The sequence below is a fragment of the Eubalaena glacialis genome, chromosome 15, assembly GCF_028564815.1.
Source record: "Eubalaena glacialis isolate mEubGla1 chromosome 15, mEubGla1.1.hap2.+ XY, whole genome shotgun sequence".
NCBI lineage: Eukaryota > Metazoa > Chordata > Mammalia > Artiodactyla > Balaenidae > Eubalaena > Eubalaena glacialis.
In genome coordinates, this window is record NC_083730.1 from 65,688,984 (window position 1) to 65,711,839 (window position 22,856).

Here is a 22,856-nt window from a genome sequence, read left to right on the forward strand (position 1 = left end):
GGTTCCGGGCCGCGTGACCCGCGCTCTCCGGAAGTGGCGTCACAGCGTGCGCGTGGCGCGGAGCCGCTTCCGCAAACAGAGTCGCGGATGGCTGGACGGTGAGTGTGCGGTTGCAGCGCTGGGCTCCGTACTCTTTGTGTGTAGCCGCGCCCGCCCCGGTGGAAGAGGCCCTCCGACCTCTGGCCGTGCCGGGTCCGTGGGCGCTGACGCCCCTCTGCGCAGAGCCGGCCCGGGTTCGAGAGGCCCTAGAGAGGCTTCAGGCCCGCCGGGCTGCCGGAGCCGGAGCGGCCGGCCGCCTGGCCTGCGTAGTGGACTGGAACCTGAGCCGGGCGGCGCTGGGGCAGCTCAGTGCGTCCTCGGGCTCGAGGAGACCCGGCCCGCCGGCGGGTTGGGCGTGGAGTCCACCTGCTTGAGCTCGAGTCCCCGGGCCGGCGATTCCCGAGAAACCTCGGGTGTGACTGCCGCGCAGGTCACCGAGATGCAGGTGTGATCGTTCATGCGCATCTGTGTATCTGTCGACTCTGTACCTGAGTTCTTCCTCGAGGGTTCCGAAGGACAGCCCTCTTGGGTCTGGACCTTACTCTTTGTTCACCTTAGACGCTCGGCCTCAGTCTTATCCACCTCTGAGTTCGTTTGGAAATCCGTGTCGTTTATTCTGACCGAATTGTCTATTTAGAAAATCTCATCTGTGAAAATGTCACAGATAAATATAAATAAAATTAATTTTTATTCCCGATAGTGAATTTAGATATTACGTTTACAGCTAGAATTATTTATAGCTAAGGATAAGTTACATTGGTTTATTTGAAATTAAAACCAGTTTCTATTTCCTTATTAGGAAATAAATGGTAGGGAGGAGAAGATAGGGACTTGATAATTTGGTGGATAGTTTTACTAGATAATCATTTTAAGCAGTATTCAGAAAATTACATTTCTGGGTAATTTTTTTCTCTCTGATTCATTTCTTCCTGTTTTGGCACGTCTTGGTATTTTGTTACCTCAAACCTTGGGTAGTGAAAGTTAATATCCCTTGAAACCCTTCCCGGTTTAGAGTGACTTGTTTTTACCCATTCCATTAAGCGACTTTATTTCTTATTCTGTTTCTTTACAGGGAACACTCCCCCCCTTCATAATTTTCAGGTTCTGAATTTGCTGAATCTCACTGATTTTTGGACTTTTGCTTTTTCTTTTCCATTTGGTTTGAATAATACAGCCTAACATTTGAATAGTAGTATATCAGCTGTAAACTTCTTGAAGACTAATTCACGTAGTGTCTTATTGAGCTTCTCTGTAGTAGGCGTTCACTCAACTTGTTGAATGACTTAATAAATTCCCGTCCAGTAAATAGCTCACTTATTTTTCTCCCCCTCCCATTTCACACATAGGCCTAAGAACATTTGAAAGAGATTAATGGTCATTAAGTTGCAGGCTGGGTCTTGAAACTTCTTGTCCACCCATTTCTACTTGCTTCACTTTCTACCTAATTCTGACACCCATTACGAAGTAAGGATTTTAGAAGTCAACTGTAAGTTCCCAGACTTCTCCTGTTCTTGGTTTTCAGTGTCCCTAGGCCAAAAGAAATACCTAGCAGTTTCCCTTACTAAATAGTTTAGTCCAAACAATTTAATATGCGTGTCCTAACAACTTTGTTTTTAAAAATAATGCACAGATTGAAAAAAAATTGTGTTTAATTCTTAGCTAACCACAAATGCATACTAGTGGAATATGTACATCTGTTGAGTACTGGATATCTTCTCAAGCCTTGAGATCGGATTTGACACCAACTTCGTTTCCTGTTTTACACTGATTTTCTGTGGTACCACCAGTCTCAGCTTCACAAGGTTCTGGTGTCATTTAAAGAAATGTAGTGCAATCTACTCAGTTAAAACTATGCTCTACTTGAAGCTGTATCTGTGATATCTTCCAGATGTCAGATGTCACTACCTTTGCCTTAAATTTTGAAATATCCTCCTGTACCCATATCAGTTTGTTATAGTGTCCAGCGCGCATTTGGGGAACCGAGGCTGTAGGGTAAGGATCAGGATAGAAATGGAACCGACTTCATTTACCACGACTTCATTTGTCAGTTTTAATGCCAATGGTGACTTTTATGGACAAGATTGTAGAAGTGTTCCAGGATTATAATTAGTACTTCCACATTAGCATTTTCAGAAATTCATATGCAATATATATCAGTATTGTTTTCAATATTCTTTAATGAGGTTTTAAACTCTTAGTTGATCGCTGAAATTAAATGGCTAGTTTCTGGTTTAAATTGTTTTTAAAGTCTCAGCATTACGTTTACAAGTAATATGAAATTTTTGCCATTCCAGTGTTAGTTCATGAAGTTTTACCATCTATTTAAGTAATCAAAAATGGAAAATTCTGCAAAAGCAGAGGAATGTGAAAAGATCTCTCATGAAGAGGCAAAAACATCAATAGATTCAGAAACAGAGTCTTCATTCATTGTTAATGAAAACACAACCTCTCCTGGGACTGGGCTTTCTGAAAAGGCTCCTACTTGTGGGCAAGTAGACACTCCAAAAAAGAGAAAAATGGAGTTTGAAGATGATCTTGTAAAGGAAAGTTCTAGTTGTGGGGAAGACACTCCATCCAAGAAAAGAAAACTTGATGCTGAAATTGCCCCAGAGGGAAAAGGTTCTGGTGATGCTGAAGGCATTTCAAGGAAAAGAAGAATGGAAACTGATGGTTTTCCAGAAGATGAACCTACTGGAGATGGCACTCAGAAAAGGAGAAAAATAGAACTTGAAGATGTTCCTGAAAAGCAAAAGGTATTTTGAGTGTATTTTCTTTTATTCATAATGGAATACGTCAGATTGAAATCTCTAGCAGTTGTGAAGTAATACCTTTTTTTTTACATAATTTTAATAACTTAAGAATGTTCTATTTTTTTAATTTAATTTTTATTTTACATTGGAGTATAATTGATTTACAATGTTGTGTTAGTTTCAGGTATACAGCAAAGTGATTGTTATACATATATCCATTCTTTTTCAGATTCTTTTCCCATATAGGTTATTAAAGAATATTGAGTAGTGTTCTCTGTGCTGTACAGTAGGTCCTTGTTGATTGTCTATTTTATATATAGTAGTGTGTATATGTTAATCCCAAACTCCTAATTTATCCCTCCCTCCCACCTTACCCCTTCAGTAACCATAAATTTGTTTTCCAAGTCTGTGAGTCTATTTCTGTGTTGTAAATAAGTTCATTTGTATCATTTTTTAGATTCCACATATAAGTGATATCATGATATTTGTCTTTCTCTGACTGACTGACTTCACTTAGTATGATAATCTCTAGGTCCATCCACGTTGCTGCAAGTGGCGTTATTTCATTTTTTTTATGGCTGAGTAATTTTCCACTGTATATATGTACCACATCTTCTTTATCCATTCCTCTGTCATGGACATTTAGGTTGCTTCCATGTCTTGGCTATTGTAAATAGTGCTGCAGGGAACATTAGGGTGCATGTATTTCGAATTCTGATTTTGTTTGGATATATGCCCAGCAGTGGGATTGCTGGATCATATGGTAGTTCTATTTTTAGTTTTTTAAGGAACCTCCGTAGTGGTTGTACAGTTTGTACCAGTTTACATTCCCACCAACAGTGTACGAGGATTCCCTTTTCTCCACACCTTCTCCAGCATTTATTGTTTGTAGACTTTTTGATGATGGCCATTCTGACCTGTGTAAGGTGATACCTCATTGTAGTTTTGATTTGCATTTCTCTAATAATTAGTGATGTTGAGCATCTTTTCATGTGCTTTTTGACCATCTGTAGGAATGTTCTATTTTTAATAGACATCGTCTTAAGATAGAGTAGGGTGTTAACTCTTGTAATTTAGTTATTTTCTATGTAGGTACAACTACTGCTAATGAGATAATTTTTATCTTATTTCGGAAATCTTATTTGACTAGAAACTTGAAAGGTAGTTTTTATAGTTTGCTTTTTCTTAGTACTTTCAAAAACACAACAGTGTAAGGTCCAGATGATTTAATTAGGTGTTCCTAATTAATTTTTAAATTTTGTTTCCTTTTTAACTAGGTGTTCATTTTTTTCCCTTTTTAATTAGGTGTTCATCTCTTTTTTTTTCTTTTAATTAGGTGTTCATCCTCTTTTTTTCCTTTGTAATTAGGTGTTCATCTCTTTTGTGTCTGAAGTATTTGAGATTATCACTTACAATGATAAATATCAAGGTGATACCCAGCTTTACATTCTTTTCTTAATGTAATTCCTTAAACTATGGTGTTTCCACTTCTTATTAGGGTTGTTACATACAATTTTAGCTAAGCCTGGTATTTAGCAAGAATATTATAAAGCAAGGGATAGCAAGTCATTTTCATCTGGGAATACTATATTGTGGCGGGATCTGAGTTGGAATCTGGATTACTCAATGAATGAGTAAAATTCTGCCATCCTCAGGAAGAAAGTGGCAGATAAGCCACATGATTGTCATTGGTGGAATGCAAATCTTTGTAACAGAGAGGAGCTTGTATCATAAATGTAGTTTTCAAACTTTTACTAGCAGTGGAACCCTTTTTTCAAGTGAAAATCTTAAACCTTTTACCTATTTTACATGTCAGATGAAACACTTTGGTTGAGCAGGGGAGTGGGGGGATCTGAAGCCCTTTACCTTCCTGGCATTTTTGCAGAATGCTTAGGGTCTTCGATAGAGAGCACAAATTGAAACTTGAATTAGGTTAATAGCAAATAATAGAAATCACTGACACTGAACATAGCCTGTTGAGTTCCCATCTCTTTGTGTATATTATCTCACTTAATGCCCACAACAATTTTATAATAATATAATAAATGTATTATTTCTATTTTATATTCTTGTAGGAACTTCATCCACTGACTGACATTTACTGAACTGAATAAATCAGAACTCTGGAAGAGTACTGGTTTTATTAATACATTAACACCAAAATTCTATAGATGAAAATCAAGATGAAAATTTTTTAAATCAGAAGATGTTTTTAAAAATAGGGAACAGGGGAAAATCTTCCATGTGATTATAATTAGGATTTCTGTGGTTATGCCATTGCTTAATGAAGTTTACCAATTTCAGTAGTATTTTATCCGTATATAGGTCAGATGCTCTTTTAGACTAATTTTTTTCATGTTCAGCTTCTTAATTTTATTCCATTCTTTTATTTTCAGAACTTGGAGGAAGGACACAGCTCAGCAGTGGCCGCTCACTACAATGAACTCCAGGAAGTTGGTTTGGAGAAGCGTAGCCAAAGTAGAATTTTTTACCTAAGAAACTTTAATAATTGGATGAAAAGTGTCCTCATTGGTATGTTTGTTTTTTGATTTATAGTTTTGAATTTTTAATTTCAGCTTATGTCTCATTTTTTACTCCCCAAATGGTAAATCATACACAAAGCTACTAGGTCTTTAGTTACTATTCATTTAATCATCAAAGCTTGGCTTTATAAAACTGGAGCCAAAACTGAAACTAAGCCTTTTAGGTAAATTATTTTCATATTTACTTATGATTGACTACATAAGATAGCAATGAGTGTTTAATTAATATTAAGTTGATGAGTTAATCAGGCTTTCAGAAGGCAGCGTGCTTTTACATTTAGAATCAAGCTAACCTAGTGCTATTAAATAATCTATTTTACTCTAATAGTTTTGGAGCAATGATATATTGTTGAATTAAACATTTGGGTTCCATTAGGTCAAGAAAATGGGTAGTGCCATGATTTTTTATCTCTAGGCCTTTAATGAGTTGGTAAAGGTCATCATGTGTATTGATTGTCCATTGAACTTGTTTTTTCTTCTGGGGAGAAATAAAGTTTACTTTGAGGATTGATGAAGACATTCAACTTTTTGGACAGCATTTTATCTATGGAAACTCGCCTTTGATATTAAAATGAAAGTCAGTGGAGGAAATATGATTCAGAATATATTTATTGCTTTGTGTATCAAGTATATTAAATAGTCACTTACCTGAAATTAGAGAATTTTTAAAAGCCAGTAGATTTTGAAGTTTTTCACGAAAAGGTTTTTTTTTAATTTTGGTTTCTGTTTTTGTTTTCTTAAAAGCCAACCTCAGAAAAAGTGAGAATGCTTTCATATTTACACTGAAAAGAATAAAGTGCTAATTATGGCTACTTTCTACTAGTTTTAACGATAATTTAGTAATTTTAAAAGATAAATTATCCATTCTGAGAAGTGTCAGGAGTGGGAACTAGACTCATTATTTCGAACACATTTTAATATTTTTCTTTGTTTTATTATAAAAATAAGACTTATTTGACTCTGCTACTTGTCAGCCAGGGTAAATGAATAAACGAACTTCTTTTTATTTATTTATTTTTTTAGGTTAGTTATTATGGCATTTTTACTCTGTACTCGTAATCTTTGGATGCTGTTCCTTATTTCTTTTCAGTTTTTCTCTTCCTTTCCTCATCATCCTCAGTAATGCAGATAAGTTATCATTGAGTATTTTTCCTAATGTGTTGTTTATTCATGTATTTATTCATTGAATAAATATTTTTAAGTTCAGCACTATTTTTCACATTGTTAGTTGTATTATTATTATTTTTTTTTTTTTAATTTAGTGGGAGATTTTTGAATGAAATTGATACGGGCTAAAGTCTTTTTTTTTTTTTAATTATTATTTATTTATTTTGGCTGTATTGGGTCTTCGTTTCTGTGCGAGGGCTTCCTCTAGATGCGGCAAGCGGGGGCCACTCTTCATCGTGGTGCGCGGCCCTCTCACTATCGTGGCCTCTCATTGCGGAGCACAGGCTCCAGACGCACAGGCTCAGTAATTGTGGCTCACGGGCCCAGCCGCTCCGCGGCATGTGGGATCTTCCCAGACCAGGGCTCGAACCCGTGTCCCCTGCATTAGCAGGCAGATTCTCAACCACTGCGCCACCCGGGAAGCCCCAGTTGTATTATTTTTATAAATAGGGAAACGGGTAGTTTTTAAAAACACGTATGTCAGACTTAGCAAAAATTTATCTCTCAGCATATTCATGGTATTATTTCTTCTTCAGCTGTTCCAGCAACTCTCTCAATGGGTGCTTTGCTATCTGCACCTGTCTTTCCGGTCCTGCTGTAATCAGTGTGGTCTGTGCCAAATTCCCTTGCTGCCTTTTTTCTTTCTCTTCTCAACACCCATTCTTTGTCATTCATTTTCGCCTCCTTGTTGCTGCTTATAGCTAGTGATAGTTGAGTACGATGCTTGAATGTGATAAAGATATCTTTGAATAATGTTTCATGAAGATTTCCCCTCTCATTAATCTTATGTGGAAATAAAGAGATTTTATAATTCTTATTTTCACTCTTTCCGTATTATATTTTATGCTTTTTTTTTTTTTTTAAGATTCATAGCAGAAAGTTGAATGTGGAACACTTGTACTTCTGTGACAGTGAAAGGCAGAAGTATTTATACAGAATATTCTAGCAGTCAAAATAGTACACATAAGAAATAGAAAGCATTAAACTCAGAATGATAAAGACAGGAAGAGTAGATCTAGGATTCAGTATTTTATCCAGTTTTAGAATTGCTGAATATTTCATTGTCTAAGAATATTAATATGCCTTTAACTGATGTTTGAACCATTTGGCTATTGATGTAAGGGACATGCTAATGTTATTCGTTGGCTCTTAATGTGATTTGGTAGATTGGGATAAAAGGCTCCATTTTTATTTCAGAGTTTTTAAGAATTCTGATGATAGTAAAATTAAGAGGTATGTGTAGTTTTTTGACTAGTTTAGAGGTAAGCTTGACATCTTTTATCAAAATTAAGGTCTCTTGTGATCCCATAATTATTAAGTGTATAATAAGCTAAACACTTAGCTTTGGAAAGAGAACTACAAAAAATTATGAATAATTTTTTTCTTATCATGAGCAAGTGTTGGGTATTCTTGTATTAATTAGAATTTAAACTGTTTGCTATTGACCCACCAAGGTCATGCGACTTTTTTGTACTATTAAACTTCTTTTTAATAAAATGAGAGAGAAAAAATAAAATGTTTGCTATTTAATGTTGAATCAAATTCTGAAAATAACCTTGAAAAACCTGTCTTAGCTTCTAAATACCAGACACATACTCTTTCATCTTTAATGCTGAAGGATCAAGTTAATTAACTCTTAGTTAAATTTTGAAATATTTTCTAGAAGTTATGAATTAATTACATAAATGAATGTGTTTATATTACACTAAGTCCCCTACACAAGAACGAGTTTTGTTCTGAGAGCATGTGCGTAAGTCCAATTTGTTTGTAAGGCCAACAAAGTTAGCCTGGGTACCCAACTAACACAATTGCTTTATAGTGCTATACTGTAATAGGTTATAATAACTTCTCACACATATAATACATAAAAAACAAACACAAAAAATAAAATATTTTTAATCTTACAATACAGTTCCTTGAAAAGTACAGTAGTACATTACAACAACCCGCTCTTCTTAGCAGTACCAGCTACATCACCACTGCTTTTACACTAGCTTCTGGACTTTCTGGGCTTGAAATAATACTGTACTACTGTACTCTATACAGTACTGTACCGTAAAATACACAAAAGCACAACCACTTGTAGAGCATGCATGTGACAGTGTACGCCAGACACATGAACTAACTTACGTGATTGACATCACGTGCCCACAAACACACGTTCACATCTTTGAAAGTTCTCTAGTTTGTATGTAGGGGACTTACTGTACATGTCAGGCAGAAGTTAGTAGGTTATTACGGGTAACAGTTTATGCTTTAGTAAAAATGGAGAAGAGATCATTTATTATGACTTAATTTTCTCTTTTAGGAGAATTTTTAGAAAAGGTGCGACTGAAAAAAAAACGTGATATCACTGTTTTGGACCTGGGATGTGGTAAAGGTGGAGATTTGCTCAAGTGGAAAAAGGGAAGAATTGACAAGCTAGTTTGTACCGGTAAGACAGATAATGGCATGGGAAAGAATAATTTGTGGTCTGTCAGGTAAATGTAAATAAGAAAGATCTCATTATGGACATAACACCAAAATACCTTACCACAAGATGTCTGGGGGCTAGGCGTGAGATGGGTGTTTTCTAAAATGAGTAATGAGACTTCACTGATGGTGTTAAAAACAAGGATGATTGGAGTCATGTCGGACTCCATGTTTGAAGCACAAACTTGGAAAGGCTTTCACTGGCCAAAGATAGGATAGTTTCTTCATTAAAAAAGAGAGTGATTACAAGGGACTTCCCTGGTGGCGCAGTGGTTAAGAATCCGCCTGCCAATGTAGGGGACACGGGTTCGAGCCCTGGTCTGGGAAGATCCCACATGCGGCGGACCAACTAAAACTAAGCCCGTGCGCCACAACTACTGAGCCTGTGCTCTAGAGCCCGCAAGCCACAACTACTGAACCCCCCGCGCCCGGAGCCTGTGCTCCGCAACAAGAGAAACCACCTCATTGTCAAGCCTGTGCACTGCAGCGAAGAGTAGCCCCCACTCGCCGCAACTAGAGAAAGCCCGCGTGCAGCAACAAAGATCCAACGCAGCCATAATTAATTAATTAATTAATTAATTTTTTAAAAAAGACAGTGATTACAGTGTATTGAAACATGAAATAAAGGAAAGAAATCTCATTGTTCACACTTGGAGGGAGCAAGGAAACTTACTCATTATTCTGAAATTCATAAACTAAGGGAGGGGGTGGCGAGTATTTATCTTCTCTAACCCTGTATAAACCAAATGGTTGAAAAGCGAAATTCCTCTTTATTGAAAAATTATGATGAATAAATTTTTCCACGCTTGGTAAAATAATAGATCTAAGCTATTAGGTGAAAAGTTGATAGGAACTTAACTGGATGAATCAAGTGCGTGAATCTGCTGGTCAGTCTTAACCCTGAAGAGGGACAAGATGATGTCATGTTCCTTCCTGTGGGAAGTGCCCAGCACCACCTGTGGAGTAGTATTGCCTAAATCGGCACTTGTCAAAGTTTTTGGTTTTATGACCACAGTACATTCTTAAAAATGATTGAGGACCCCAGAAAGCTTTTGCGTATGTGGTTATATCTGTTGATTATAGAAATTAAAACCGAGAATTTAAAAAATATTTATTACAGATAAAATGTAGTGAGAAGACTGGCATTTTAAAAGTACTTTTGCAAATTCCTTTAGAGTCTGGAATAATAGAAGACAACTGGACTCTCACACCTGTTTCTGCATCAGTATGTTTTGGTGTGTTATTTTATTTGATGAGTAGTTGTGAAATGGAGTATTTTAATAGCCTTTTCAGATAATTGAGGATATTCATCTTTGATAGTACATCAAAATTCGGCAAGTGATAGTTCCTTTAAAGGTTAGTTACAGCGTGGAATCTGAAACCACATTGGTGAACTTTTTGTGTTCTGTTATATCTAAATCCATTGGTCTATCTTGCACTTCACCCTGCAAGATTTTGTAATATTTGGAAAATAATGTTCACTAAAGTTATGCAAATCTTCTAAATGTTGACATCAGGAAATCACATTTGTTTAATATCACCATCGATCAGAAAAGTCTTAAGTATTGGGAAGATGCCCAGCCCGTGGTGGTAGATACAAGTTTGTCAGAGATGGAACTTTTCACCTGAAAGCTCAAATTTATCACTGGTAACAAATACAGTCCAAAGTTTTCATGAAATGGCAGGCTCATTTTTTTCACTATGAAGAAAAGGTCTGCCAAATTACGAAGTCTGAATAACCAGTTTGTCTGTCAGTGGTTCTTTAAGTGAAACAATTTTGTGTGAAAAAAGTGGGCAGTACAGCTTACAGCGCAGTCACACCAGTCCTGTTCAGGCAGACTTTGTTATGTAGCAGAAATGTTTTGAAGATTTCATAAAATTAATTTTTACTGCTTATCAAGGACATTCTTAAATGAAATTGGATTTTTTTCCCCCTCTTTTCTTTCTGTGCTGGCTTATAGCAGTGAAGAATATATCAAGTATTACCAGTACCATTGGTGCCCCTACCTTGTATTCATGACAAGGTACCCACCATTGCTTTTGTACCTGCAGTGCAAATCTCAACACTGGGAAAAGGCAAATAACATTTTATTAAACTATAAAGAGCTGGGCGTATAGTGTTAGGTTTTATAATCCAAATTGGAATTCAAACTTTCTGCTTTTAACTTTGAATAAGCATTTAAAAATCATGGTAGAACTTTTCTGTTGTCAGTACCTATTGAGAAAGTGGTTAGTTCCTTTTGAAAAATAAGAGGGCATTTCCATTGGAACAAAAGACTTTCTTCGCTTTTGTTTTGAAGGAAGTAGAACCTTTTCGCTTTTCTAAGGCTAGATTCCCTGCCAAAGTTTAAAAGTTGAGATGAAGTCTAGATTTGTGCCATTTTTGCATTTCCGTTTTAACTCTGTGGGCCTTTGTTGACATTACTAACACCCGTCCCCCTTCCAGATATTGCTGATGTTTCTGTCAAACAGTGTCAGCAGCGGTACGAGGACATGAAAAATCGTTGTCGTGATAATGAATATATTTTCAGTGCAGAATTTATAACTGCTGATTGTTCAAAGGTATGTATTTTTTTTTATTTGTCTGTTTTTATATTTTTAGTATGAGTAAATGGTTTGCTTTAAAAATCAGCTCATTTTTTAAAAATTTGCTTAGAAACATTAAACATCTTTAGGACATGGATTTTCAGTTTCAACTAGAAATTCCATTAATGATAAATTTCCTTAAATGACCCAGTGAATACTTCTGGGAATTTTTAGCTTTTAATACTTTTACTTTGGAAATCATTTGTTGCTTCTCTGTTTGGACATGATTTATTTTCTAGTATTTTGAAATAGATCTGCACTTCATTTTGTTTACCTTGTAATTTGTTTGGGTGGTTTCCCAACATGTCACAGTCTGGTGACACCTGTTTCCGAATCTCTTTAACAGCTGAAGTTCAAGACTATAGAGGCACTCGAAATGCTGGAAGTCCCCCTTGAACATTTCTGACTCCTTAGCTCGTTGAACTATTATAGATACCTGTAACCCTACACATTTTGTTTGCAGTTGTGAAAGGGGAAGGAAAAGTGCTAGAAAGTTGGAAACCTTTAAAAACACTTTTGCGTTTTAAAAAAATGTCCCAGGGAGTTCCCTGGTGGTCCAGAGGTTAGGACTCAGTACTTTCACTGCCGTAGCCTGGGTTCAGTCCCTGGTCGGGGAACTAAAGATCCCGCAAGCTGCATGGCGCAGCCTAAAAAGTAAAAAATGTCCCAAAGACCAGCTTTGTGTTTTTTTTTAAACCCAAGTTACTGTTCAACATCATTTTACTTTAGTTTTCAAGTAAAGCCAATTAAAGGATCAACTCCTTTAAATGTCATGTTTGATATATTTTTTAGCATGATTTCAGAATCTCTGGTTTTTAAAATTACTATGAAAATGGGAATCAAATTCTATTGAACCAGAAAGAAAGAACGTTTTTATTATGATCTTTATGATACGTAATGAGAAAGGGTAGGTTGGTGGGAGGTCATGTCTACTTTTATTTTAAGGATCCTAATTCTAGAAATTAATTCACTAAATTTTTATGTCACAGCCAACTTCAAAGTCTTGACCCATTTTAATTTGTTTCAGGAACTTTTGATTGATAAGTTTCGTGACCCAGAAATGTGCTTTGACATCTGCAGTTGTCAGTTTGTCTGCCATTACTCATTCGAGTCCTATGAGCAGGCTGACATCATGCTCAGAAATGCATGTGAGAGACTGAGCCCTGGAGGCTATTTTATTGGTACCACTCCCAATAGCTTTGAATTGATGTAAGTACTTTTATATGTTGTGGTTTATAAAATACTCAAAATTAAGCTTATTTTAGAGTAGCAAGTGTTTATTAGGAGTAAAGTTTATAGAACATGCCGTGTTGATCTTATAAGGGCTGAGCACTTTGATAATGTATTTGAGTAGATACTCAAATTTTAAGTTAAAAAGTCAGATTTGCAGATGAACCTTTAAAACATCTTTCTGTGTAAGTTGGAGACTGATGTTACTTCCAGCCAAAAAGCCAGAGGTGGTATTGCTAGACAAACTCCAGATAAGATGTGAGGCATTGGGACTTAACCAGCTGTCATGATAGTGAAACCTACTTCCAGCATAATTTTATTAGTGAGATTGTTAATGATCTTTTAGTGTATTGCTTCTTAAAAGTAGCTCAAATCCAATTAAAAGCTAATCTTTATAAAATTGCATCATGGGTGTGTCCCCCTCCCATATTTAATCTGATCAAAATAAATTTGACCTAATAACAAATTTAATCTTTTTATTTTGGTTTGGGGATAACTTTTATAGAAGACGCCTTGAAGCTTCAGAAACAGAATCATTTGGAAATGAAATATATACTGTGAAATTTCAGAAGAAAGGAGCTTATCCTTTATTTGGCTGCAAATATGACTTCAACTTGGAAGGTGTTGTGGATGTCCCTGAATTCTTGGTCTATTTTCCATTGCTAAATGAGTAAGAATGTCATTAATCTGTTAACTATTCTCTTTTTGCGTAAGAGAGAAAGAAAAGGAAAAAAAAAAATCAGTATTTATGTTTGTTTCTTATTTTAAGTGGGATCCTAAGAAGAAGGACAGCCTTATTTAAAAAAAGAATAACTTCAAACCCAGGGTTGGTGCCATAGGTCTCTTGCAGCCTTACTCATTTAGTTTCTCTTATTCCTGGAATTATTTCATCCTGTAGGCAAGAAAGGGAGCCTGTTGCCTGCAAGTTGTGGAAGAAAATAACTGACACTATAAATAGCAAAAGACTTGTTTTTAAGTAACTGCTGGTACTTTGGTAACATAAAATGAGTCTTCCCAAAGTAGAGATCCTCCTTTTGCCAGGGATAGGTATTAAAAGTTGTTTTATATTTTGCTATAGCTTATGAAATTGCCTCTGTCTCACGGACAATGACAATAATAAAGTACTGATTCAGGAATGTATTCACTCATGCACCTGAATTCTTAGGAGTCCTGGCATACAACAGGCACAGGGAAAGCTGGGGTTTCAGGTAAGGCCCCAAGGCCTTTTCTTGGTCTTGGGGGTCTCCCTGATAGGGAACGTGGAAGAGTCCAGTTAAATGCAGGCCATGTCACAGCTGACCAAACTGCATTTCCTTCTTTTTAAAACAAAGCCTTTATTAACTAAGGAAGAGGAAGAGCTTTATTTTTTTACTTATTTTTGGCTGGTGATTATTTGAATTGTGTCTCAGGCAGCTTGTAAAATTATGGGTGTAGGATTTTCAGGAGTTCTACAATATATAAAAATTATATACAATAATATGAGAAAATGAAGTAGCATGTGACTAAACATGGAAAATACTATGCACAATTTATAAATATGAACTATAAAATTAAAAAATTTATATCACATTTTCCTTATAATTAGCAAACTGGGGAAATGTTATGCTCTTCAACTTTATGAAAGAAAAAAATTAAACGTTTTTAGTATGTTGTTTTATATGTTTGGTATGTTAGCTTTGTGTTTTGGGTTGACAAAGTTGGTGATTTGAGTATACACCAAAAGATAAAGAATCAAATGAAAATTTTTTTTTTTAAATGCTAAGCAAACACTAGCAATCTTTTCTGCTTATATTGCCTAATGATTATAAACATATAAAGTCATAAAGTATCACTTTAATATTTTAAATTTTAAAAAATTATTTATTAAGACAAGTATTCATTCAGGGAGACAATCAGAAAATGCATAGGGTTTTGAGATGCCCTTCTGCCATTTTGTTAATTAGCTTTTACATGGCAAACCTATTCAGATTGGTCAAATTGAGTCTCAGTTCTTTGTAATTATGGTATTTCTTAGGGTTAAAGCTTGGTTTCATTTGTAAAGGCTCATTTTGGATATTTATAATAGAAAATGAACTGCCTGGAATAGAAGAGGCTTTTATATTTACTCATGTTGTCTTTCCAAGGAGGGCTAATGCTAATTACAGGGACTCCTGCCTTATGTATGCCTCTTACATGCAAATCCAAGTGGCCCTCAAATGTTTCCTTCACTCTGTCCCCTCATCTGTCACCTCACAAGTCCCCTTTCAGACTTTTTCCCTTTCTTCCTCTCCTCCTTTTGTGCTACCTGAAATCATCCTCAGGTTCCCTTTTGTTGTCTACAGCTACATAGTAATCAACTTCAGCAAATGCACTCGGAAAAAATACACACACAAAGCATAACAGGGAGACCTAATGTCATTGAGGATTTAAGGAAGCCACCTTGGAAAAAGTGATGTTTAAGTCAACATCTAAAGGCTGTCTAGTTGGCCAGTTGGAGACTGGAAGGGAGAGTGTTCCAGGCGTAAGGGATGATATGTGTGAAGGCCCTGAAGTGGGACGGACAGAGCTTGGCTAGTTCAAGGAGCTGAAGGAAAGCCATTGTGACTGGGCCTTAAGGAATCAGGGCCCAGCTGGCTCAAGATGAGGCAGCACTCCTGTATAAATGAGTGCCTTAGAGACCACGTTAAAGGCTTTTGAATTGTGCCCTAAGTGTGCTGGAGAGCCAGTGAAGGGTGTGAAGGAGGGACATGACCTGTGCACTGCTAAAAGCATATTCTGGCTGCAGTTGGAAAATTGGTTGAGGGAGGGTAAGAATAGCAGCGAAATGAGCGAAGTGGTACAGCTGTGTGGTGATGGTGTTGGAGCAGGATGGTGGCGAGTGACGGGGTCAGAAGTGGGCCTGTTTGAAGTATGTTGTATAGGTGAACGGAGAGGACATGGTGGTGTGCTGAACACTGGGCATAGAGAGGGGGAGGCGTGGATCGTTAGATGGATTTACTGAAATAGCAATGATTGGCAGAAGAACAGGCTAGTGGGATTCAGCCCTGGAGGTGGAGAGTTAGAGCACGCCTGTGACAGTCCTGGTGGAGATTTCTAGGGAACAGTGCAGTGACAGAGGCCAGGACTGAGCTACCGTAGCTGTTGGCAAGCTGTATACGTCAGGGAGTGACAGCGAGCAAGGTTCTGGGCCACACTCTTCAGAACCATGACATTTGGAAGTTGGGAAAAGAAACCTGTAAAACAAACTGTGAAGAAGCAGTTCAAGATGTAGGATAAAAATTAATAGTGTGGAAAAAAAAAATTAATAGTGTGTCTTGCCAGGGAATCCAGTAGATGAAAGAGACTATTTTAAGAAGGAAGTTGGCCACTATTTTCAATGCCACTGTGAGGAATCGAGTCAAATGAAATGGAGTTGGTAGAAAAGTGTTCCTTACAGCCTGTGGTCCCCATCTCACAGCCTTTCATTTCATTTCCTGGCCTGTCTGTTACGTTACTGGAGTTCCCTGTGACCCAGTGAGATTTAACTGCACATTTCCTTCAGGTCAGTGGTGTGTTGCCCTTCACTCATTTTGCATGGTCCTCTTGTGAATTTGTAAAGGTTTTTAGTTAAGCCCAGAAGATGTTACTGTTGCGTGTGGAATTACAAATATTTTGGAAGCCTTTTCATTAAATCTTTTTTGGACAGAATGGCAAAGAAGTACAATATGAAACTAGTCTACAAAAAAACATTTCTGGAATTCTATGAGGAAAAGATTAAGAACAGTGAAAATAAAATGCTGTTAAAACGAATGCAGGCCCTGGAGGTGAGTATTTAGAAAAGGTGTAAAAATTCCAGGTCGTAGTAAACTTGTTTGGCTGTCTCTGAGATTTCTTTCAAGGCCATGTACACACTCAGTATTTATATAAATTACACAGCTTATTGGTGCCAACTCTAGACTCTTCAGCACCTAGGACAGAGCTTTAACATAAGAGTTCTCAACCTCAGGACTGTTGGCATTTGGGGCTGCTCTGTGCCCTGTAGGATGTTCAGCAGCACCCTGGCCTCTCCCCACTATGGAAGTCCAAAAAACTAAATACTTTTTTAAACAGCAAACACATAGCTAAATTTCTAATGTCTGATCTTACGATAGGATACTTACAAAGGGGAAAAAGAAGATAGCAAAGTAAACATTCCTGGATCAGTTTCTTAAAAATTCTTCAGGAAGATGTACGTCTAAAGTGGTTCCTTGCTAGCTAGTTTGTTGTAACAGGGCAAAGAAAGGAATTAAAAGAGTACATAACCTTTACAGAGTAGATGGTTGCTACATGAGTGTGTAATTCATTGTTTTTATTTACATGCATTACAAAGCACTTTACTTTGTAGTATAAAGAGATGTTAAAATGGATTAAAAATAGTGCTCAAAGTAATTTGAATAAACATTTGTCCAGCATACCTTTAAAAACAGCATTTTTTTGAGGCCCTTCTTCAGTTTTATGTAAATATGGAGATGACCTGTATTGGAGGCTGGATATTTTCCTTCTCTTCTGGAACTCCCAGGGTTCTGTTGACTGAGCATTTCGTTTGTATTATTTCCAGTTGCTGGTCATACTTCCATGGCTGCTAAGTCACCATAATGTTCAAATGAATGTTTAGCTCTTCTGATGATAACTTCCTTCAGCATAGAGTCATAACAGAAAAAGCCTTTGACCAGGAGTCAGGGAGGTAAAGGTGTTTGCAGCCAAGTGGTCCTTGGTGGCAATTCAGGATGCTATTCAGTCCCTGTGTAGACTCTCTGTGATTGTAGATACTCTGATCATGCTCAGTGTTGACCATGGCAGCTGCTTTGTTCAGAGAGGATTCCCTTCACTCCTTTTTTTTTCATGTTTCAAAAGTATGTGTAGTTTGTATTCCTGAAGTAATACTTAAAGATTAGTCTTAATTATTTTATTTCAGTGATTGTGTGTTTAATTCTGAATTGTAAATTTCAGTGTAATGTCTCAACTAGGAATTTCACTTGCTTCCCTAGCCATATCCTGCAAACGAGAATTCCAAACTTGCATCTGAGAAGGCGGATGACTATGAACATGCAACAAAGTACATGAAGAACAGTCAAGTGAGGTTGCCATTGGTAAGTTTTTATTTTTTAACATGCTTTATAGAAAAATGGAAACTTAGGAAATTATTTCACTGGTTTACAATACTTAGTTCACTGAGTTACAAATCAGATACACAGTAGTCTGTTTCCCCTAAGTTGTGATAACTTTTTATAACTGTAGAATATAGAATAAAATGTACTTTAACGAACTGAGAATGGAGGAAATAAGGATGGGAGAAAAGTTATAGGCTTGGCTTGAGAGTTTTCTTGCTATACCATTGTATCTTTACCTGGACACTACTGACTCATGGTGTTCCATAGATAAAATTCAGGGGCTTATGAACTTAGATGGGGAAAAATTACATCTTCATTTTCTCTGACTTCTATGTGGAAGTTCACATTTTCCTTAATTATGAATACTACATAATTATCACTTCTTCAAAATTATATTAGTTACTAAACTTGCCACTGTATATCTTGTTACTCAGTGCCTTTGCAAAGTAGCAAGTACATCACTAAATACAATTTATTTCCTTTGTATAATACATACTTTATTTTGTGATTTCCTTTGTAAAAACACAAAAATCTTATTCCCTCTTGCAGTATTATATGATGTTTCAAGATAGGCCTCTTTTTTTTTTTTTTTTCCTCCCATTTTCCAAGTTAAAAATGTAAGCTAGATAATTTTTCCAGTTACACACGAATACCCTCTTTATGCAGATTCACCCTTTGGTTGAGAATCAATGGTTTAGAGAATTGGCAGGAGCGCAAAAGTGGTGAGAAGATGGCATTAAAGGTTAATCTCATTGATTTATTTTATATTCAGATCACAATAATATTAACAGTAAATTGTATGTGTATTTATAATGAAGTTAGGGTTTTGGAGACCTCTGTCCATTATTGAAAAATAAGTATATATGTACTTGCATATTCAATCTGAAATTTTCTTTCTTTTTTCTAAATTTTAGGGAACCTTAAGTAAATCAGAATGGGAAGCTACAAGTGAGTATACCATCAGTGTAGATTTACTGACATTTTCAAAAATTGCTTCAAAGTGATTAAAATCTGAAAACTTTAGAATTTTTCTGACACATATTAATTTGTGTGAGGGGGTGATTGTGTTATACACAAAATTCTTATAAATGTCTAATTCCCCGTCTTGCACGGCTATTTAGTGCCAAGAGAAAATATATGCAGGATGTTCCTTAACGTAAACTTTGACGAGCATTCTTAAACATTTTCATTGTCTACTTGTTACTATGAAGCCATCTGTATTTGACTTCTTTACCTTACATTTCTGCTGGAAATTTTGGCTTATGGAGCAGTTCCGTGTATTTTATTTGGTTCTGGCCTCTCTGGCGTTGACAGTGAAGTCATAATAAATACTAGAACATTTAGTGAAGCAGCACTGAGCAGGATGTTTTAGAGGGTGTGTGGTTGGGAACAGCCATGATGTGGAGACATTCTGAAGTGAGGCACCTGTCTTTGGAGGAGAGGTCAGAGGCCTGGCCAGTCTGTGAAGTCCCAGAGCCTCCCTGCCAGGATGGTGATACCCTTATATGGTTGCCCTGACGACTTAAAAGGTAGTTCCCACTCTTTGGTTAAATATTTGTTGATTATATTGAAGGAAAAATCAAAGGTAATCAGAGATAACCCATTTGATAAACATTTTGAATATTAACTTACATAAAGATCTATGAAAGGGCTTTGGAGGATAAAAAAATAAATGTTACCTCTCTGCCTTCCAGAAGTGTACTATCCAGTAGAAGAAACAGACATAAATAAGTGACTTCTGGGCACACTGTTTTACATGCTGAAGTTCCTGTAATGGGGAAAACAGATGAAGGAGAGCTTAATAAAAACTAGTGAAATCTGGAAAATAATAATAGTTGGTATTACTGAGTGTTTAGCTTGGGCCCAGTCGCTATTTGAAACTTTTCCTGTGTTATGCCTCATTTAATCCTCACAGCTTTGTCAGTAGACTACTATTAATTCTGTCTTCTTTTCTCAGATAGGAAAGCAGGCAAATAGCTTGGCTGAGGTCAGAGAGCTAGCCCAGGTGCTCCACACTCGCAGCCATGGCGTCATGGACACCCACGGAAAGGAAAATTCTTAGGACTTGCTGAATTGGAGAGAGAGGAAAAGGGAAGAAGGCACACTTTGAGCCAGTTTGTTTCAGAATATTCGTGCCCTCGGTAGAAATGGGATTGGAAGATACTAGAGACGTAATCTCTGACAAACGTAGAAATATGTGCAGAAACCGACACATTTCTTTGGTTTCCCTGGAGTGGAGATATGCCAGCTACCTTAGATGTCCCACCAATCCCAAAGTGCCGTGTAACAGAACAACCTTGGTCAAAGGTCGTGATGGTGGTGCTGGCTGCAGATCAGCACTATATTTTTATATTAAACGTGGACTTTAGCAGTAATATACAAGTGAAGAATTAGATGCCCCCAGACAGTTGAAGAAGAGGTGGGTTAGAGAGGAGAAAAGCAATAGGAAAGGAACAATGGCCAAAGGGCAGCCAGGATCAGTGTGTCAGGGTCCGTCTGCTCTGTGATGAATTACATTTTTCTAACCTGGAGGGCTTTGTGGGCTGGTGCCACAGTCTAAGAAGCTATATTTTAGACTCCTACTGGTCTAATCATTTAGCTCGTATTACCAGAGCCTGCTGCTCCTCTAGAAGATGCTTTAAATGTGGAAGAAAAGAGAATTGTTGCTGATTTGCTTTTAGAAGTGGTTTAAGTTTCTTTTGTTTAAATCCCAGTTGAAATGCTGGCACAGAAGGTATTTTATATAATTAGTGAGACTTCCAGAATTTTTGAGTTAGAAAGGAGAGAAAGTTATTCATTGCTGATCTGGAATTAAGCACTGGTTTTATATGACCCTAGATCCGGGCAGGTCAGGAGTGCCAGGTTATCTGCAGTGGGTATAGATGTGTTTGGGGTGGGTTTGGCAGGGTTCGCTGCAGAAAGAGCACTTGGAGTGCACGGCAAGCTCAGCAGTGCTGGCCTGTCCTGAGCCTCAGGACTTGCCAGTGAGTGCTTTAGGCTGCTCTGCTTCCTTCCCCTCAAGAAGAATCCACAGTGTTGATGATCACCCTGCCTATTTTCTGCCCATCTGTCTATTCTGCTGCCAGCCATATTTATTTCTCCTAAAAGACTCGGGAGCTAGAGAATGAGTAAAGAATAGCATGACCAGAATGGTGTTAGGGGAGACTGCCGTGGTGCTCCTGTGCAGGCTGGGTTGGAGAGGCCGAGGACTCGAGGATTGGGAGGCCCTTACGTGGTCTGCCGTCCTTCATCCGTCCCCTGTTCTACAATTGACTCAAGGGGCGAGGCCTCCTCGTCACATGGCTTCTTATCTCGACTCTCTGGGTGAATGTTCTAGTGAACACCCTGAACATTTTTGTGATGTTTTGAGGATTTGTCTTCTCAGTCGTTTTCATAATCATAAAATCTATCAGTATCTTAAAAGAAGATATAATAAGTTTGAACTTCAGTGTGGTTCAGAATGGGGAACCGTAGATGCATTTAGATGTCTTTGAGTGAACACACATCAAAGCCGGAAACCTTATTTAAGGGAGAGTGCTCTTGGGGCTGGGACTGTCGATTATCATGTGGCTTTTGGCTCACTTTCCTTACCAGGCCCTACAACACGACAACTGGATAATTGGATGAATTTTAACATGCACGTTATATATGTTCCTTACCATTTTTATTAGGGTTTTTTCCCCCTCCTGAGTAGCAAACTTAGAGTACCCCTGCACTCATAGTAGTGCAATTATTCCAGGTAAAAATAATTAAATCATAAGGTTTCCCAGTTTTCATTTTCTTTGCTTTTATACTTTTTTTTTTCCTCAAACGGTCAATAGAGATTTTTAGAGCTGTTAAACTGGTTTTCTCCAGGGCTGTGATGTCACTATTACAGTAAGTGGATATTTGTTTTCAAGTAAGCAGATATGATCCCATATCTGCCTAAGTATAACTCAAAATTATTGAAGAACTCCTAGAAATAATGGAATTTTTCCTTTTCAAAAGCTGCTTGAGAATTTTCACCAGATTATGAACGAGACCGAGATTGTTGCCCTGAGGATATGAGAAACCAACCTCTAAATTTTATTTGTTTTATTTTTAGGTATTTACTTGGTTTTTGCATTTGAGAAGCAGCAGTGAGCACATCACATATGCAGTAGCACCAGAACAGCTGTGTTCTTTCTTGTACAGATTTGAACGGTCCATCTTCCATAGATCTGACGTCCTTGTTTAATTTAATTATTCTCAACGTGCAGGATGCTGCTGGAAACTACAGTGTATAAATTCAACATTTGCTGTCTGTGACAGATGAACTTTGTGTGTGTATATAAGAGTGAGTCAGGACCTTTGTCTTTAAAAATCTATTTTTAAGTAATGTTCTAAGAATTCCATTTGCCTCCACTCTCTTAGCTCATAAAAGTTATAAAATGACTTGTTAAAGCCTCTGAGTTCTTTCGCCAGTGCTCTGCTTTGTCCAGTGTTTATTTACAGTATTAAATTTATTGCAGTTGTAGAATTGGTGAGAGAGTGTACTGATTCGGGGGTGTGTGTGCTTATTTCCTTAGTTTTGTTAGTGTTTTTCAAGATTAAATTAATTGCATTCTGTACAATTGAATGTAAGTGTTCAATATATATTGCTGAGATTATAAGTTTAAAACTAAATTTTAGATGGTCATAAAAGTTAATTACCTAGGATTTTAACCAGTTATTAAATTTCATTATAAATAACAACTACTTCATTTGCTAATATGATGCAATTTTAGAACTAGATAGAACATTTCAAATTCCAGCATAAAATTGTTTTGGATTTGGGGAGCTTTCTCTTAAGAGTTTCTTACAATAGCAATTAATGTTTCTAATTATCAAGGATGTAATTCATTTCTTTACTGAACCAAAATGCCGTAGGTGCTTTTCTCAACATTAGTGAACCTCTCCCATGTGAACCTGTTTGCACATTTTCTTCAGCTTTATATATGGAA

General features: G+C 37.1%; 1 protein-coding gene across 1 annotated transcript; it reads left to right on the plus strand.

Annotated features, from left to right (window-relative positions):
- The first annotated feature begins 50 nt into the window (after positions 1 to 50).
- RNMT (RNA guanine-7 methyltransferase) lies at positions 51 to 22,644 on the plus strand. Its single transcript, XM_061170017.1, has 11 exons — positions 51 to 98; positions 2,334 to 2,792; positions 5,186 to 5,321; positions 8,808 to 8,933; positions 11,418 to 11,533; positions 12,585 to 12,766; positions 13,293 to 13,457; positions 16,452 to 16,569; positions 17,773 to 17,874; positions 18,810 to 18,843; positions 21,980 to 22,644. Exons 2-11 carry the CDS (start codon positions 2,376 to 2,378, stop codon positions 22,015 to 22,017), a joined length of 1,434 nt encoding a protein of 477 aa, XP_061026000.1. The 5' UTR covers positions 51 to 98; positions 2,334 to 2,375; the 3' UTR covers positions 22,018 to 22,644.
- The last annotated feature ends 212 nt before the right edge of the window (positions 22,645 to 22,856 follow it).

What these genes read in the sequence shown, in the direction of transcription:
- RNMT (XM_061170017.1), top strand. Translation starts at nt 2,376, where the DNA reads ATGGAAAATTCTGCAAAAGCAGAGGAATGTGAAAAGATCTCTCATGAA. An exon ending in ATGTTCCTGAAAAGCAAAAG is followed by an intron (nt 2,793 to 5,185) that starts GTATTTTGAGTG and finishes TTTTATTTTCAG; the next exon opens with AACTTGGAGGAAGGACACAG. An exon ending in AACGAATGCAGGCCCTGGAG is followed by an intron (nt 16,570 to 17,772) that starts GTGAGTATTTAG and finishes TTGCTTCCCTAG; the next exon opens with CCATATCCTGCAAACGAGAA.